Source organism: Megalopta genalis, unplaced genomic scaffold (genome assembly GCF_051020955.1).
Source record: "Megalopta genalis isolate 19385.01 unplaced genomic scaffold, iyMegGena1_principal scaffold0928, whole genome shotgun sequence".
Lineage (NCBI taxonomy): Eukaryota > Metazoa > Arthropoda > Insecta > Hymenoptera > Halictidae > Megalopta > Megalopta genalis.
In genome coordinates, this window is record NW_027476997.1 from 41747 (window position 1) to 58441 (window position 16695).

The following is a 16695-nucleotide window of genomic DNA, read 5'->3' on the forward strand; positions in this document are numbered from 1 at the left end:
GAATAATTTTGTCAGCTCTCTCTGCAACGTATAAGTATATATTATTATTATTATTTGTTATTATATATATTACTATATTATATTATATAATATAGGATATTGTTTTACAAGATGTCACACCAAAACTAATTACAGAGTGTAATATTTATCAAAGTTTATTGTTTTCAACGTATAAATAAGTAAACTAGTGAAATATTATTATTTTTATACATTTATTTGTTAATAAATATTTGTAAACTACTTCTAAAATATTTGCATAATTTGTCCGAAATCGTCTCGAGTTGCTGGTTTGCGCAAGCGAAAAAGGCCTCGAGTGCAAAGGGTTAATATTACTTTCTTCTTCTACAACACACGCACACACATTTTAAAATCATTACATTTATTCTTAAATAAATACTATAACTTATAATCAGGTAATTCCTTTTTTCAAATATAATATCGACCGTGGGCCCTTGTTCGTCTTTCGGCCGTCCGAGGAAATAACACCCGATACCATTTTCTTCGAAGCGCAGGGTACCACCAAATGAAATAAACAAGATATGCCGAGACGTAAACTGTGTCCGCCTCGCTGTCACCCTGCGGTATCGAGTGTCATTTCCTCGGACGGCCGAACGACGAACGACAAGGGCCCACGGTCGAGGCCTCGATTTTTTGGCAGTGAAACGACGACTGCCGAACGAACACGTCGAATAAACGATTACCCGCGAACGTGTCGTACAAACGATTATCTGCAAACGCGTCTCAGTCATCTTTCGTAATATCCACAAATGTTTCGGATTATCAGTGATTAATTAAGTGATCAGTGTTTGGTGACAGTGCAGTGAAAGATCAGCTGTACGTTGTACAAGGTCAGTGCCCTTCGACATCGTGAATTTCAGCCAGCAAATGTATCCTCAACTGAATGGGTGAGTTTCTTACTGATAATATTTTTCATATCTCTCTAATAAACAAATGCTTTACGTCCCTTAACGCGATTATTTATTATTAAATCAGCTTTGCAAATCATTCGTTGAATTCTGTTCGTACATGGAATTATTCAAATTAAAAAGATAATTAAAAGATAATTAAAAACACTAACTTTATTTTAATTAACCCTGATACAAAAAGTATAAAAATCACTTTTACTTATATTAATATTACTTTCTTCTTCTACAACACACACAAATAAATACTATAACTTATAATCAGGTAATCAGGTTTCAACTATATTAAATTCAGAGAGAAATCAATAATATTTATAATTCGTACAAATAATAAAATTTTCCTTATTCAGAATCCTTTCAATGTAAATGAAACACTTATTGTTAAACTAAAATTTTAAAGAAAACTGACTTATTCCATTTATAACGAAAGTGACGGGCAACAGCCCCCAAAAATTACTTAATACCAAATCAGTCTTTAAAAATTTAAAAATTCTTAAAATTAACGAATAACAGTAGTTTAACCGTTGGTGCTGGCACTAAATTTACCATTATTTAATTTAAATTTTTTATTCAAACTTACATTTAATAAAAATTAACGATATATTTGGCGCTCCCTCCTCTCCCTCCTCTTCCTCCTCTTCCTCCTCTTCCTCCCCTTCCTCCTCTTCCTCCTCTTCCTCCTCTTCCTCTTCTTTTTTCATTGCCCCTCTTCTGGGGGCCATAAACAGTTCTTTTAAAAAGTTTTTTCAGCTCTCTCTGCAACGTATAAGTATATATTATTATTATTATTTGTTATTATACATATATTACTATATTAAATTATATATAAAAGTATTTTTCATTTACTTACATTAGCAGCCACTAGGTTCGCCAGGTTAGGCCTAGCTGTCCCCCGAGCCAGCTGGCCTAACATATTTCGCCACTGCGACTGTAACATAACAGCAGAATTAGAAGTATATATATTATGAATATACATTTCATCGTACATATATATTGCATATACCTACAGTTTTCCCGGCGTTGAATGCCAGAGCGACTTCTCTCCCTCCGGTCAAATGGAAGGTGGTTTCCGCCTACCGAGCCAATTTAGCAAGAACTGTCTTCATACTTGCCTGTAACATAGACGTGGAATTAGAAGTACATACATTATGAATAAGCATTTCATCGTACATACATATTGCAAATACATACAGTTTTCCCGGCGTTGAATGCCAGAGCGACTTCTTTCCTTCTGGCCAGAACATTGTCGGTCGTTCCCTCAACCGCAGTGGCGCTGTCAATGGTAGCATCGCAAGCACACCTCACTGCCGATCCGCGTGAACATCATCTGCAACATGCAAGGAAAAATTCGCACACGAAGTGTGCAACCCGACATTGCGTGGGTACGCTCGAGCGAATCTAATGACTCGCGAGCTCAGATCTGTTTTAAATTTCCTTCGCTGAAATAATCAGCGAAGGCGCACACGAAGTGTGCAACCCGACATTGCGTGGGTACGCTCGAGCGAATCTAATGACTCGCGAGCTCAGATCTGTTTTAAATTTCCTTCGCTGAAATAATCAGCGAAGGCGCACACGAAGTGTGCAACCCGACATTGCGTGGGTACGCTCGAGCGAATCTAATGACTCGCGAGCTCAGATCTGTTTTAAATTTCCTTCGCTGAAATAATCAGCGAAGGCGCACACGAAGTGTGCAACCCGACATTGCGTGGGTACGCTCGAGCGAATCTAATGACTCGCGAGCTCAGATCTGTTTTAAATTTCCTTCGCTGAAATAATCAGCGAAGGCGCACACGAAGTGTGCAACCCGACATTGCGTGGGTACGCTCGAGCGAATCTAATGACTCGCGAGCTCAGATCTGTTTTAAATTTCCTTCGCTGAAATAATCAGCGAAGGCGCACACGAAGTGTGCAACCCGACATTGCGTGGGTACGCTCGAGCGAATCTAATGACTCGCGAGCTCAGATCTGTTTTAAATTTCCTTCGCTGAAATAATCAGCGAAGGCGCACACGAAGTGTGCAACCCGACATTGTGTGGGTTCGCTTCAGGTTTTTTAATTAGTTTTGTGCTAATCACAATTGGTTTTTTGTACTCCGTTTCTGTGGCCTCTCGGATACTCATGTTCCTAATGTAGCGGCTGTCCAATATTTCGGGCAACATACAATGGACGTAGAATCGCGACAATTTCGATTTCATTTCGTTCTGCCAAAATGTGTCGTCTTTGGTTACTTTTATAGTTTTCATACCCTTTGGTGTCCACAAACAAAACAGACAATATTGTCGACCTGTTATGTGCAGTTGTCCCTGCACTTGGTAAAAATAGTGATGGGTTCTGCGTAATGCAGTACCTGCATCATCTTCAAATATTCTTCGTAGTGGTTGAATATTTTTTATCGCTTCTTCTGGCGAGAATTTTTCTGCCGTCTTCGGGCATTTAATTTCCACGATACCGTCGTCGTCAATTATGCCGTCCGGAGATGCCCCCAAAAATGGTATCTCTGCATCAATGAAGAGACCGCATTTGCGGATTTCCACGTCTTCCTCCTTCGCAAGTTGTTCGCGGGCAATATTCTCACACTGCCGACCATATTCAATGGCAGGCAGCTGCAATATGTTTGGATACAGCAGTGACTTTACCAAATTTCCACACTTGGTTGTTTTCCTTCGCCGACACACTTTGCCAAAGTTCGACGCTGTAAGTAATTTGGATCGGTATGTATGCCACTCGTGGCTTTTATTTTGTTCTACCGTATCCCTCTCTATTTTCTTTCGATTCGTTTGCCAGTCCTGCAGCATCTCCATGTGCCTTTCTTTTTCAAAGCTAAATAGATGTTGCTCCATATCCGGTTTCTCTGCGCTAACTCCATAATCCGGGTCCATTGCTGAACAAAACGGGTTTCTCACCTTCTTCGGAGACTTTCTTTTCCTTTCGTTTCCTTTTTCATTAATGCCTTTCCTTCTTTCTTCTAATTGTTCTATCAATTTCGGCGGCTTCACACCCTTGCCCTCTATTACCTTTGATATTAGTTTTTGCGTGTTGTGCTGTACAACAGCAGCTGCACATCTCGCAGAATATGACCCTCTCTGGCCCCAATTTAACCTTTTCCCACCGGTATATTTTGCAATGATTGCATTGAGGTTCTCAACTGAATTGTTTGTAGTATTATGTAACAAACTTTCAGCATGAGCCATCAATGGACGGAAGATCTCATGCATCCGGTTATATGTGCCGATTTTCTTGAGATGCGGTACCAAGTTGTCTTCTCCCGTGTTTTCTGGGCGGTCGCAGAAATATCCTAGTCTTCGACACTCCTTGTGCTCTCCGAAAACGTGGCTGGGAATATTTAGTAGATCCGTTTGCAAATTTTTTATTCTTTGGTGGGTCGGAAGATTTTCCTTCGATCTGTAAACTGCAGCCTTCACAACATCCGTGCGCAGTCTACGAATGTTATTTTCCACGGCTTTTCGATAAATGCCAGGTGGAGTCTTCTTTACAACATCTTTCAGTTTGTTGCAAAAATTGCGCAATAAATGGTTCGTGCACTCAATCTTTTTCACACGAACCATCTCTGCCTTGTATGGATCACAATCCAAAATCCTTTTATATACGCTGCTGTCGCCATCGGCAATCAATATATTATATATCAGACCTCTTTTTTCTATGCTGGTCTGGAAACCCTCAGCAATTGCAGCACTCTCCATTCTCGTGGATGTCTCATTTCGTCCCCAGTTCTTGAAGCATCTATGTTCTCTGGGGCTTTCCTTCCTCTTCGAAGCGTTGTGGCAAATCAAACACACTTTATTTTTCACACCTGCAAATAACACTTTTTTTGTGTGGTATCCCGCTATTGCACCAATACCGGACAAGGAGTCATGCCTTCCAGTATGGTACGATCTTTTCATCCAGCTGCCGTCAGCCACGACGGGGATGAAAGGGATACCGGAAACTGAAACGTCGCCTCTTCGGACGGCTAATTGTTTCTCCTCTTCTGCCGCTGCTAGCATTTCTGCTTCAGCAAGACTCACCAAATCTTCAACAATGTCGTCATGACGTCTTCGATATTCCGTCCTTGACATGCATGGAATGTTCATTGTTGCAAACATTTCTTCCATCTTTGCGTAACCACCTCCAGAAGTGATTGCAGCGAGGGTCGTAGTATAATTCAAGTCCATTGTTTTGTTGTCTGCCGTTTGACTGTGCACTTCCGCTTCATATTGGCACATCTTGCACTTCAGAGTTATCGTTGCTAACAATCCCGAGCGCTTCATCCCGATCACTTGCAAATGTTGCGTGGTACATTCGAACGTTGCCGAGTGGTACCCTATCAGTAGTACCTGCTCCACCACGAACCGGAAGTCCGTTATGGTTAATCCTTCATCGATGATTGGCTGTGCACATGATTGCTCTTGCGTTCCTGGCTCGATGATGAAATGGGGCATTTCTTGACTTACCTCCGCTGCTTCGATCTTCTCGGTGCGCATCTTCCTTGCCGCTGCAGCTTGTTGAGTTCTATAAATGCAAAATATACAAACAAAAATAAAGGTTTTCAAATGAGTACTATACCGTTCGATCTAAATAGATTGATATTATTAATTAAATAATGTGAGCCAGTCACTGTGCCGTTGCAACCATTTCGAATCATAACCTGGAGTAAGCCGTTCAATCTTTCCATTTTAATTGAACACTTGCAAATGATAACGATGACAATACAAGTAGCAACGATTTGTTGCATAGCAATTGAATCATATTGAACTGTTAATTATATGAATTAATTTGCTTTGTTGGAGTGAGAACATATATATATATATTATTTTAATTGCGGCTAAAAAATTGGCTACAAAATATTTTTCATACATACAATTTATGAATTCATCTAAAAATTTAGATAGTTTTCATACGAGTGACAAGTAGAGATTAATTTTTAATATTACATGAAAGTTTGAATAAGAAATTTAAATTAAATAATGGTAAAAATTCAGTGCGCCAGCACCAACGGTTCGACTGCTGTTGTTCGTTAATTTTAAGAATTTTTAGGGGCTGCAGTTATCTCGATGGTAAATTTTAATAATTATCTGGGTTGAATAAATTTATGCGAACCGTACAAATCGCACGTCGCTTTCATTATAAATGGACTAAGTCGTAACGGTGTAAAAGTATGGGACAATGTTTTCATTAAAATTTTAGTTTAACAATAAGTGTTTCATTTACATTGAAAGGATTCTGAATGAGGAAAATTATATTATTTGCACAAATTATAAATATTATTGATTTCTTAATTTAATACATTTGAAAAAGGGAATTACATGATTATAAGTTATAGTATTTATTTACGAATAAATTTAATGATTTTAAAATGTGTGTGCGTGTGTTGTAGAAGAAGAAAGTAATATTAGTATAAGTAAAAGTGATTTTTTCGTACTTTTTGTATCAGGGTTAATTAAAATAAAGTTAGTGTTTTTAATTATCTCGAAAGTAAAAGAGTTAATTTAATATTTCTGTTATGTATCATAATAGTTATTAATAATGAATTGATGAGTTTATGTTGGAAGAAAATCCTAACTTTGGCATTGTTAGTTGTTACATTTTGTATTGGAATCTTTGTTTTTTCTTTTCTTTTTTACGGACATTATTCTTTCATACTTTTAAATATATTTATTCATTTATCCTACATCAAATTGAATTGGTTAGTGTTGAAATTTTAGCCTCGGACAAAAATTCATCTATAGTTTATTTAGTACTAAGATACTACGATATCGGTTTACATTTTCGCCGGTTCCGTCAGCGGGCAACGACGGTGATGTAAACTGTATATATTAGATACCGCGATACATCATCACCGGTACCATTAGATATACATCGTGCCCTGACTGTTTGGGGGTCCCAGCGTCACGTATACAATGTGAAACGTGAAGATTTAAATTTTTATTACTATTAATCAGTAAAATTAAATTATTTGTATTTCATAACAATTTTATTACTTTGTTGTAATATAATTTAACTTGACTGGATAAATTTAATGTAATACTAATTTAAAATTGGACATTTAAAATTAGAATATTTAAATTTTCAGTAGTTTTAATCAATAAAATTAAATATTTTGTATTATGATAATTAGACCGCATTTCCAAGATTTTCACGTGGCCCGCGGGTGGTCTGGTCTGCCGATAGGACCCACGGTGGACAGTCGCATGAATTGGGGAAAACCGTAATTCGTTTTTTATGGCCATAAATCCGGTCGACGGGCTAACGATGCATACTGTCAATGTCGTACTAAGAGAAAGAAACAGTTGTGCGTTTGTCGTAAATTATGTTGAGTGCGAGCGGCGATTGTGTCGCGCCTTCGACTGACGATATACACACGACCATGCACTCGAGGCCCCAATAGTGTTTGGTTTCCTGGATCGCAGACAAAATATATATATATTGCCGGGTAAGTGGCCGAGGACTGTCGCGTGGTTTTCCACAGATCAGTTTGTTTTTCCTTTAGAGAATCGCGGGCCTCGGGGCATACCAGATTACTGCAGCCCCTAATAATTCAACGAATGCCCCGAGGCCCGCGATTCTCTAAAGGAAAAACAAACTGATCTGTGGAAAACCACGCGACAGTCCTCGGCCACTTACCCGGCAATATATATATATTTTGTCTGCGATCCAGGAAACCAAACACTATTGGGGCCTCGAGTGCATGGTCGTGTGTATATCGTCAGTCGAAGGCGCGACACAATCGCCGCTCGCACTCAACATAATTTACGACAAACGCACAACTGTTTCTTTCTCTTAGTACGACATTGACAGTATGCATCGTTAGCCCGTCGACCGGATTTATGGCCATAAAAAACGAATTACGGTTTTCCCCAATTCATGCGACTGTCCACCGTGGAAATGCGGTCTAATTGTCATAATACAAAATATTTAATTTTATTGCTTAAAACTACTGAAAATTTAAATATTCTAATTTCAAAAGTCCAATTTTAAATTAGTATTAAAATAAATTTATACAGTTAAGTTAAATTATATTACAACAAAGTAATAAAATTGTTATGAAATACAAATCATTTAATTTTACTGATTAATATTAATAAAAATTTAAATCTTCAATCACCATAAATCTAAACTTAATTCTTTACACGACTTTAATACTTTATACGACAATGAACCATTATTTATTTCAATTATTATTGAATACCCTAAACTAACCAATTCAATTTGATGTAGGATAAATGAATAAATATATTTAAAAGTATGAAAGAATAATGTCCGTAAAAAGAAAAGAAAAAACAAAGATTCCAATACAAAATGTAACAACTAACAATGCCAAAGTTAGGATTTTCTTCCAACATAAACTCATCAATTCATTATTAATAACTATTATGATACATAACAGAAATATTAAATTAACTCTTTTACTTTCGAGATAATTAAAAACACTAACTTTATTTTAATTAACCCTGATACAAAAAGTACGAAAAAATCACTTTTACTTATACTAATATTACTTTCTTCTTCTACAACACACGCACACACATTTTAAAATCATTAAATTTATTCGTAAATAAATACTATAACTTATAATCATGTAATTCCCTTTTTCAAATGTATTAAATTAAGAAATCAATAATATTTATAATTTGTGCAAATAATATAATTTTCCTCATTCAGAATCCTTTCAATGTAAATGAAACACTTATTGTTAAACTAAAATTTTAATGAAAACATTGTCCCATACTTTTACACCGTTACGACTTAGTCCATTTATAATGAAAGCGACGTGCGATTTGTACGGTTCGCATAAATTTATTCAACCCAGATAATTATTAAAATTTACCATCGAGATAACTGCAGCCCCTAAAAATTCTTAAAATTAACGAACAACAGCAGTCGAACCGTTGGTGCTGGCGCACTGAATTTTTACCATTATTTAATTTAAATTTCTTATTCAAACTTTCATGTAATATTAAAAATTAATCTCTACTTGTCACTCGTATGAAAACTATCTAAATTTTTAGATGAATTCATAAATTGTATGTATGAAAAATATTTTGTAGCCAATTTTTTAGCCGCAATTAGAATAACATATACAGGGTGTCCCACAATTATTTTAACAGCCGAAAATGAGGGGTAGCTGAGATCATTTGAAGTAACTTTTTCCTTTGCGAAAATGCAATCCGCGGCTTCGTTTGCGAGTTATTAACGAAAAACACTGGCCAATGAGACGAATTGGCGCGAACCATATGGTTATCGATCGGCCGAGCGGCACGTGCGTTTACCGCTGAGTTTGACAGTTGAAGGAGGGACTGTGTGCGGCGTCCGAATCAATGAACAAGTCACGAAGCATGAACTTTTGATATTTTTTTTACCACGTGACAGTGATAATTTCAAGAAAAACGCTATTCATCCTTATTTCAGAATGTCTGAAGAATGTTTACTAAATTTTCGGTCCCGAAATAATATGTAGTTTAACCGTGACAACCGTTTTAATTTTCTCACGTGTACCGTATGAAATTTGTATGCGATATGTACAGTGAAGATTAACAATAAGCAACCCAGTCGAAGTACATAAATGATATTTGAATTTAAATAATTCCGTGTCCGAACAGAATTCAACGAACGATGCGCAAAGCTAATTTAATAAATAATAATCGCGTTAAAGGACATAAGGGATATGTTTGTTAGAGAAATATGAAGAATATTATCAATAAGAAACTCACCCATTTAGTTGTAAAATCCACTTCATGTATCCGACGGCAACGAACAGAAGGATGTCTCCGGACAGGCAATTTCAACGTTTACTTTCACTGCATTATCACTAAACACTGATCACTTATCAATAATATTTATGGATGAACTTCCCTTTGTTAATATGTATAGCTCTGAAAAGAGCAGATATTTTTATGCGACGCGTTCGAAGTTCTCACTGTTAACGACACGTATGTACCACGTTGTCGAGACGAACTGCAGAAGACTGGCACGATGGCCGACATTGTTTCGTTTTCCTACGAGCGAATTTCAACTGTTTCCCATCGAACGCGAACATTGTCAGCCATCGTGCTAGTCTTCCGCAGTTCATCCCGTCAACGCGGTATGTTTTCTTAACGATATGAACTTCGAACGCGTCGCATAAAACAATCGGCTCTTTTCAGGGCCATACATATTAACCCAGGAAAGTTGGTTCATAAATATTATTGATAAGTGATCAGTGTTTAGTGATAATGCAGTGAAAGTAAACGTTGAAATTGCTTGCCCGGAGATATCCTTCTGTTCGTCGCTGTCGGATAGAGATCAGCTGTGCAGTTCATCATACATTGTACGAGGTCCATGCACTATCCTCCTGCACACATTTCCGTGCATGAAGTGGATTTACAACTAAATGGATGAGTTTCTTATTGATAATATTCTTCATATTTCTCTAACAAACATATCCCTTATGTCCTTTAACGCGATTATTATTTATTAAATTAGCTTTGCGCATCGTTCGTTGAATTCTGTTCGGACACGGAATTATTTAAATTCAAATATCATTTATGTACTTCGACTGGGTTGCTTATTGTTAATCTTCACTGTACATATCGCATACAAATTTCATACGGTACACGTGAGAAAATTAAAACGGTTGTCACGGTTAAACTACATATTATTTCGGGACCGAAAATTTAGTAAACATTCTTCAGACATTCTGAAATAAGGATGAATAGCGTTTTTCTTGAAATTATCACTGTCACGTGGTAAAAAAAAATATCAAAAGTTCATGCTCCGTGACTTGTTCATTGATTCGGACGCCGCACACAGACCCTCCTTCAACTGTCAAACTCAGCGGTAAACGCACGTGCCGCTCGGCCGATCGATAACCATATGGTTCGCGCCAATTCGTCTCATTGGTCAGTGTTTTTCGTTAATAACTTGCAAACGAAGCCGCGGATTGCATTTTCGCAAAGGAAAAAGTTACTTCAAATGACCTCAGCTACCCCTCATTTTCGGCTGTTAAAATAATTGTGGGACACCCTGTATATATATTCTCACTCCAACAAAGCAAATTGATTCATATAATTAACAGTTCAATATAATTCAATCAAATAAACCTAAATAAAATAAATTATATTATTACAATCATAGTACTAATTAACTATAACCCAATTATTTATTTCTAAGAAAATTACCCCGTAACTGTATATTAGAAATCAAATTCAATTATTCAATTAGATAATTTCATATCTCTCGAACCGAGAAATCAAAATAAAAATTATATTCAACTCTATTATAAATTAATCCCACATATAAGTCTAAGTTCTAATATATAATATTATATTTTTTAAATAATAGATACGTACAATAAATTTTGATTGAGCTTAGATTTGTGCTACATCATTACTGAACTCCAATGGCGCATTAATATTATTTGACTTCGTGATAGTCAGAGATAACCACAGCTTGCAACCGGGTTGAAATTTTGCGCAGCTAGGTTTTTGTTGACCGGTGGGCCGTATTGCTATGCAACAAATCGTTGCTACTTGTATTGTCATCGTTATCATTTGCAAGTGTTCAATTAAAATGGAAAGATTGAACGGCTTACTCCAGGTTATGATTCGAAATGGTTACAACGGCACAGTGACTCTCTCTGGCTCGCATTATTTAATTAATAATATCAATTTATTTAGATCGAACGGTATAGTACTCATTGAAAAACCTGTAAGGACAATTTTGACCATCTTGAGTCGGCTACGCTCTTTGCAGAAGATTGAAGAGAAAACGTTTGTTGCAAACAAATGCAGAATACGTATTGAAATAATATCTGCAGTGGGCCCTCACCGTGGGAGGGAATGAATTGTCGGACGCGGAAATTGTAACCTTCCCATCTGTGTGCCGTACGCGGCCGGGTCTCAAGGACCGCTCGTAAAAGCAACGAGTTCCAGATCCTCGGCCTTCTAATTTCTTTCTTTAGGGACACCGAAGGCAATCAGCTTTCTTTACGACAATAATCCTAAAATTTCCTTTCGACCCCATCTGTTCGTCAAACAATACGAACATACGTCCATACAACCGGGAAAGCATTTGTACGTGACGAAGATCCCAAGAAAAAGGAAGGGATATCTCGATGTCAGTGCTTTCGATGATACAGAAATTTACGTGAAATATAAATAACGTATAAATGACACTAATCAGCTACTTCGACCCGTCGATTTTGTTTTACAACTTCATTCGAATGATTGAATATGGACTACAGCATATGTCAATATCATAAAAATCCGAGAAATGAAAGTACAAAAGCGAGAAAGCGAAAAAATGTATTTCCAGCAGAAATGAGAACTTACCATTTAAATTATATCGAAACATATTACCGAAATCATAGTAACGAAACAAAATGCTCACTTACCTCTCCTTCATAATTTTTCTTTTGCTGTATCTTGGTCTGGTCAAGGTCAGGTGTTTCGATGCACCTCCCTTCATACATCTGAACAATTGGGAAGAAACCACATCCTCCCAATTCATTGAATTCACAACCTTTGGCATCGTTTCGCTACACTTTTGAAATTGTTAAATTTATCTGTTTCTATTGTTTACAATGAAATGTAGTAGAATAATGCCGAATAGAGTAGAATATAAAAGTAGAATCAAAAAGAATAGAATTAAATAGAATAAAATAGAATGAAATAGAATGAAATAGAATGTAATAGAATGAAATAGCATGAAATAGAATGAAATAGAAAAAATCTAAAATTATAAGAAATAGAAATCGCACGCTTTGCACTCCTAGACCGTATCACTTGGAGAACAAATTACGATCGAACGCGACGTAAAAACGCAGGTTATGCTTGCGATGCTACCATTGGACATTGCCATTGGCACACAACCAATGATATTATTTGAACAATTGGCAGACAACCAATGATATTATTTGAACAATTGACAGACGACCAATGATATTACTTGAACCCTTGGCAGACAACCAATGATATTATTTGAACAATTGGCAGACAAGCAATGATATTATTTCAAAGGGTCGCAGTTTCATTCAACGTTCAAGTCTTGCAGACGTAGGATTACATGTAAGTACATACAATTTCTGTTACATAACCATGGTAACGAAGCCTCTCGCATTCCTAAGTAATTGTAGCGAAGCAAATGAATCATTCCAAGAATGTAAAAAATCTTATATAATAAACAGATATATAAACTATGTATATATAATATTATTTAAGAATACTAAATGCAAATTAGAAATGTGCGTAAACGTTTGTAGAAATTTGTTCTAGTAATTGTAGCAATTTATTTTAACACACATTTCTAATTTGCATTTAGTGTTCTTAAATAATACTATATATACATAGTTTATATATCTGTTTACTATATAAGATTTTTTACATTCTTGGAATGATTCATTTGCTTCGCTACAATTACTTAGTAATGCGAGAGGCTTCGTTACCATGGTTACGTAACAGAAATATTTGCGGCTGGTTGCTTGTTGCCACGAGATATCTCGTGAGCCGTCCGCAATGTGTTAATAATATTACTTTTTTTTTTAGAACCATGGATAACATAACGAACCAAATGGAAGGTATTGTACTAAACAACACGGTCACAGCAGCGGAGGCAGCCTCCGCAGCTACAACTAACGCAGCAGCGGAGGCAGCCTCCGCAGCTACAACTAACGCCGCAGCGGAGGCAACCTCCGCAGCTACAAGTAACGTCGCAGCGGAGGCAACCTCCGCAACAGCTACAAGTAACGTCGCAGCGGAGAACACCACCGAGTCGCTGGACTCAATTCTGGCGCGGCAGCGAGAAATCGCTGCCGCGTACGAGGCTGGGAGAGCTGTAAGTATATGCAATATATGTGTAAAAAGCAGAATGTATAATTATAATATATATATTTCTATTTCTGCTGTTATGTTACAGTCGCAGTGGCGAAATATATTAGGCCAGCTGGCTCGAGGGACAGCTAGGCCTAACCTGGCAAACCTAGTTGCTGCTAATGTAAGTAAATAAAAAATACTTTTATATATAATTTAATATAGTAATATATGTATAATAACAAATAATAATAATAATATATACTTATACGTTGCAGAGAGAGCTGAAAAAGCTATTTAAAAAAACTATGTATGGCCCCCAAAAGAGGGGCAAAAAAGGGGAAAGAGGAAGAGGAGGAAGAGGAGGAAGAGGAGGAAGAGGAGGAAGAGGAGGAAGGGGAGGAAGGGGAGGAAGAGGAGGGAGAGGAGGGAGCGCAAAATACGTAGTAAATTTCTATTAATTTTTGTTTTATTTATTTTTTTATTGATTTTGTTTTAGTAATATAATAAAGTAATATAAGTAAAAGTGATTTTTGTACTTTTTCTATCAGGGTTAATTAAAATAAAGTTAGTGTTTTTAATTATCTTTTAATTATCTTTTTAATTTGAATAATTCCATGTACGAACAGAATTCAACGAATGATTTGCAAAGCTGATTTAATAATAAATAATCGCGTTAAGGGATGTAAAGCATTTGTTTATTAGAGAGATTCGTCGTAGTCTTCGCAAAGTACCCATGCTGAACTGCTTGCACCTTCCGCAGCTTCATTTTCAATTTCTCTTTCAGCATCACTTTCAACTTCACTGTCGCTCTCTATAATTCTAATTTTTCGCCCTCTCACACCTCTTACTGTATCACTATCTTCACTGGATTCGTTCGTTTCACGGCGTAATCCGTCGGAAATCAGCGTAATTTTTTCATCCAAAGCGGCAAAATCGAATTCGTCCGAACTTGAGCTGATTTGTTCTTCCTCCATATTTTTAGGGCTCAAACACTTTTTAGCTACTATTTTTACTGGCAAGACTGTTTCAAGCGAATGCAACGCTGAGACTAACTAAACTGAGCTAAGATTTGGCTACAATGCCAGCCAAGCCTAGTCCACGAAAGTATTTCCGAGAAAAATATCTTATCGCTCATCGTAAATAAGCAGATCGAGTTACAAACGACCATAGCGGCGTAGCAGCATCGCTCGAGTTGACACTTGCCGCAAGAGCGTCCCGCAATTTGAGACTTCAAATCAGCCGGGTGCCGCAGCAGCGCTACCCGAGGTGACACTTCAAATCGGCCGGGCGCCGTATCGGCGCCGCTCGAGCGCAAAGGATTAATTTTAATTCATTCTTATGAATAAAACATAATTTTTATCATTCCTGTTATTTATTTTACTTCCGAATTGCTCCATCACCCTCACTTTTTTAAATAAACGAACTATATACATAAAAATCTTAACCTATACAATAATAAATGTCAAGAAGCATAAATAGAAATAATACCAATCAATATTAAAATTCCTACATCACCAACCCGATTACTTAAAATTGTTAGAGTCCCAGAATGTTACGGCCAAGTGGCCAGGATTTATGGCAGGGGCCATGTGCTTGGGTACCCGGACGGTATGGGTCTGTCCTGGCCCGTTCCCGGGCACGTGCGGCACCGTCATAACGTCTCCTGGTCCTTGGCCTCCATTACGGTCCAGTCAATTACGGTTGGGTCTGGCATTGTTCGGGCACGTAGGCCCATCAACGCGGGATGTCTAGCAGGAGTTATTTTGCCACTCTCCCTCCTAACTCCCGGCCCACCGTTTTGGGGCAGTCTCACTGGATTTGGGATTGCAGTGATTGGACCGTAATTCCTTGCCGCCCACCCTAGGTTAAGAGAAGTAGGGAGGACCGAGGTGATATTAGGCATGACTCCGGTCCTCTAGAAAACAGACAAAACAGACTAGCGGAACAGACAAGCGGGACAGACTAGACAAGACAGACTAGCGGAACAGACAAGAGGGACAGACAAGAGTAGAGACAAGACAACCCAGTCAGGAGAAGAACCTCGTCAGCACCGACGGTTCACTACACACGAGGCCACAAGGGACTCGCTACACGCGAGGCCACAAGGGACTCACCACACACGAGACCATAAGGGACTCACAAGACAGAAAAACCATATTACTCGGACGGCACACCACGTGCAAACTTCTACAAAGCTCGACGCTCACAAGGAGCACCACGAACACTAACACAGAATTTAATCCATTTTTATTTTGATAATAAATTAATAAACAAGATGAAATAAACACCAATCCACCCTAACTTCGTGACAACTGTTCGTATCAACCAAGATGGACGTTCCAATATTCCAGTGAGCAGTTCGGGAGTTGGACATCTCGATTCAGAAAATTCTAAGCTGTTGGGCTTCGGTTGTAGAAATGACCATTTCTTTATTATTGTTGAGATATTTACAATATTCGACGAGCGTTCTTGCTGGAACTGCCGCGCCGCTCACGACTGCCCCGCATGCCACCTTCCCCTGGTCTAGTGACCTAGCGCGCGGCAGAATATCTTCGTGACAACTGTTCGTATCAACCAAGATGGACGTGCCAATATTCCAGTGAGCAGTTCGGGAGTTGGACATCTCGATTCAGAAAAGTCTAAGCTGTTGGGCTTCGGTTGTAGAAATGACCATTTCTTTATTATTGTTGAGATATTTACAATATTCGACGAGCGTTCTTGCTGGAACTGCCGCGCCGCTCACGACTGCCCCGCACGCCACCTTCCCCTGGTCTAGTGACCTAGCGCGCGGCAGAATATCTTCGTGACAACTGTTCGTATCAACCAAGATGGACGTGCCAATATTCCAGTGAGCAGTTTGGGAGTTGGATATTTCAATTCAGAAAAGTCTAAGCTGTTGGGCTTCGGTTGTAGAAATGACCATTTCTTTATTATTGTTGAGATATTTACAATATTCGACGAGCGTTCTTGCTGGAACTGCCGCGCCG

At 37.9% G+C, this 16695-nt stretch overlaps 2 protein-coding genes across 2 annotated transcripts; one reads left to right on the plus strand and one right to left on the minus strand.

The window, feature by feature from the left end:
- Positions 1-1555: 1555 nt before the first annotated feature.
- On the minus strand, positions 1556-12428 carry LOC143263631 (uncharacterized). Its single transcript, XM_076528455.1, has 5 exons — positions 12292-12428; positions 2115-5432; positions 1931-2035; positions 1774-1851; positions 1556-1679 (listed from the first exon to the last, which is right to left on the minus strand). The coding sequence occupies exons 1-2, from the start codon at positions 12426-12428 to the stop codon at positions 2894-2896; spliced, it is 2676 nt and encodes an 891-aa protein (XP_076384570.1). The 3' UTR covers positions 1556-1679; positions 1774-1851; positions 1931-2035; positions 2115-2893.
- Positions 12429-15070, plus strand: LOC143263632 (uncharacterized). Its single transcript, XM_076528456.1, has 3 exons — positions 12429-13730; positions 13812-13889; positions 13984-15070. Exons 1-3 carry the CDS (start codon positions 13290-13292, stop codon positions 14164-14166), a joined length of 702 nt encoding a protein of 233 aa, XP_076384571.1. The 5' UTR covers positions 12429-13289; the 3' UTR covers positions 14167-15070.
- Positions 15071-16695: the final 1625 nt, after the last annotated feature.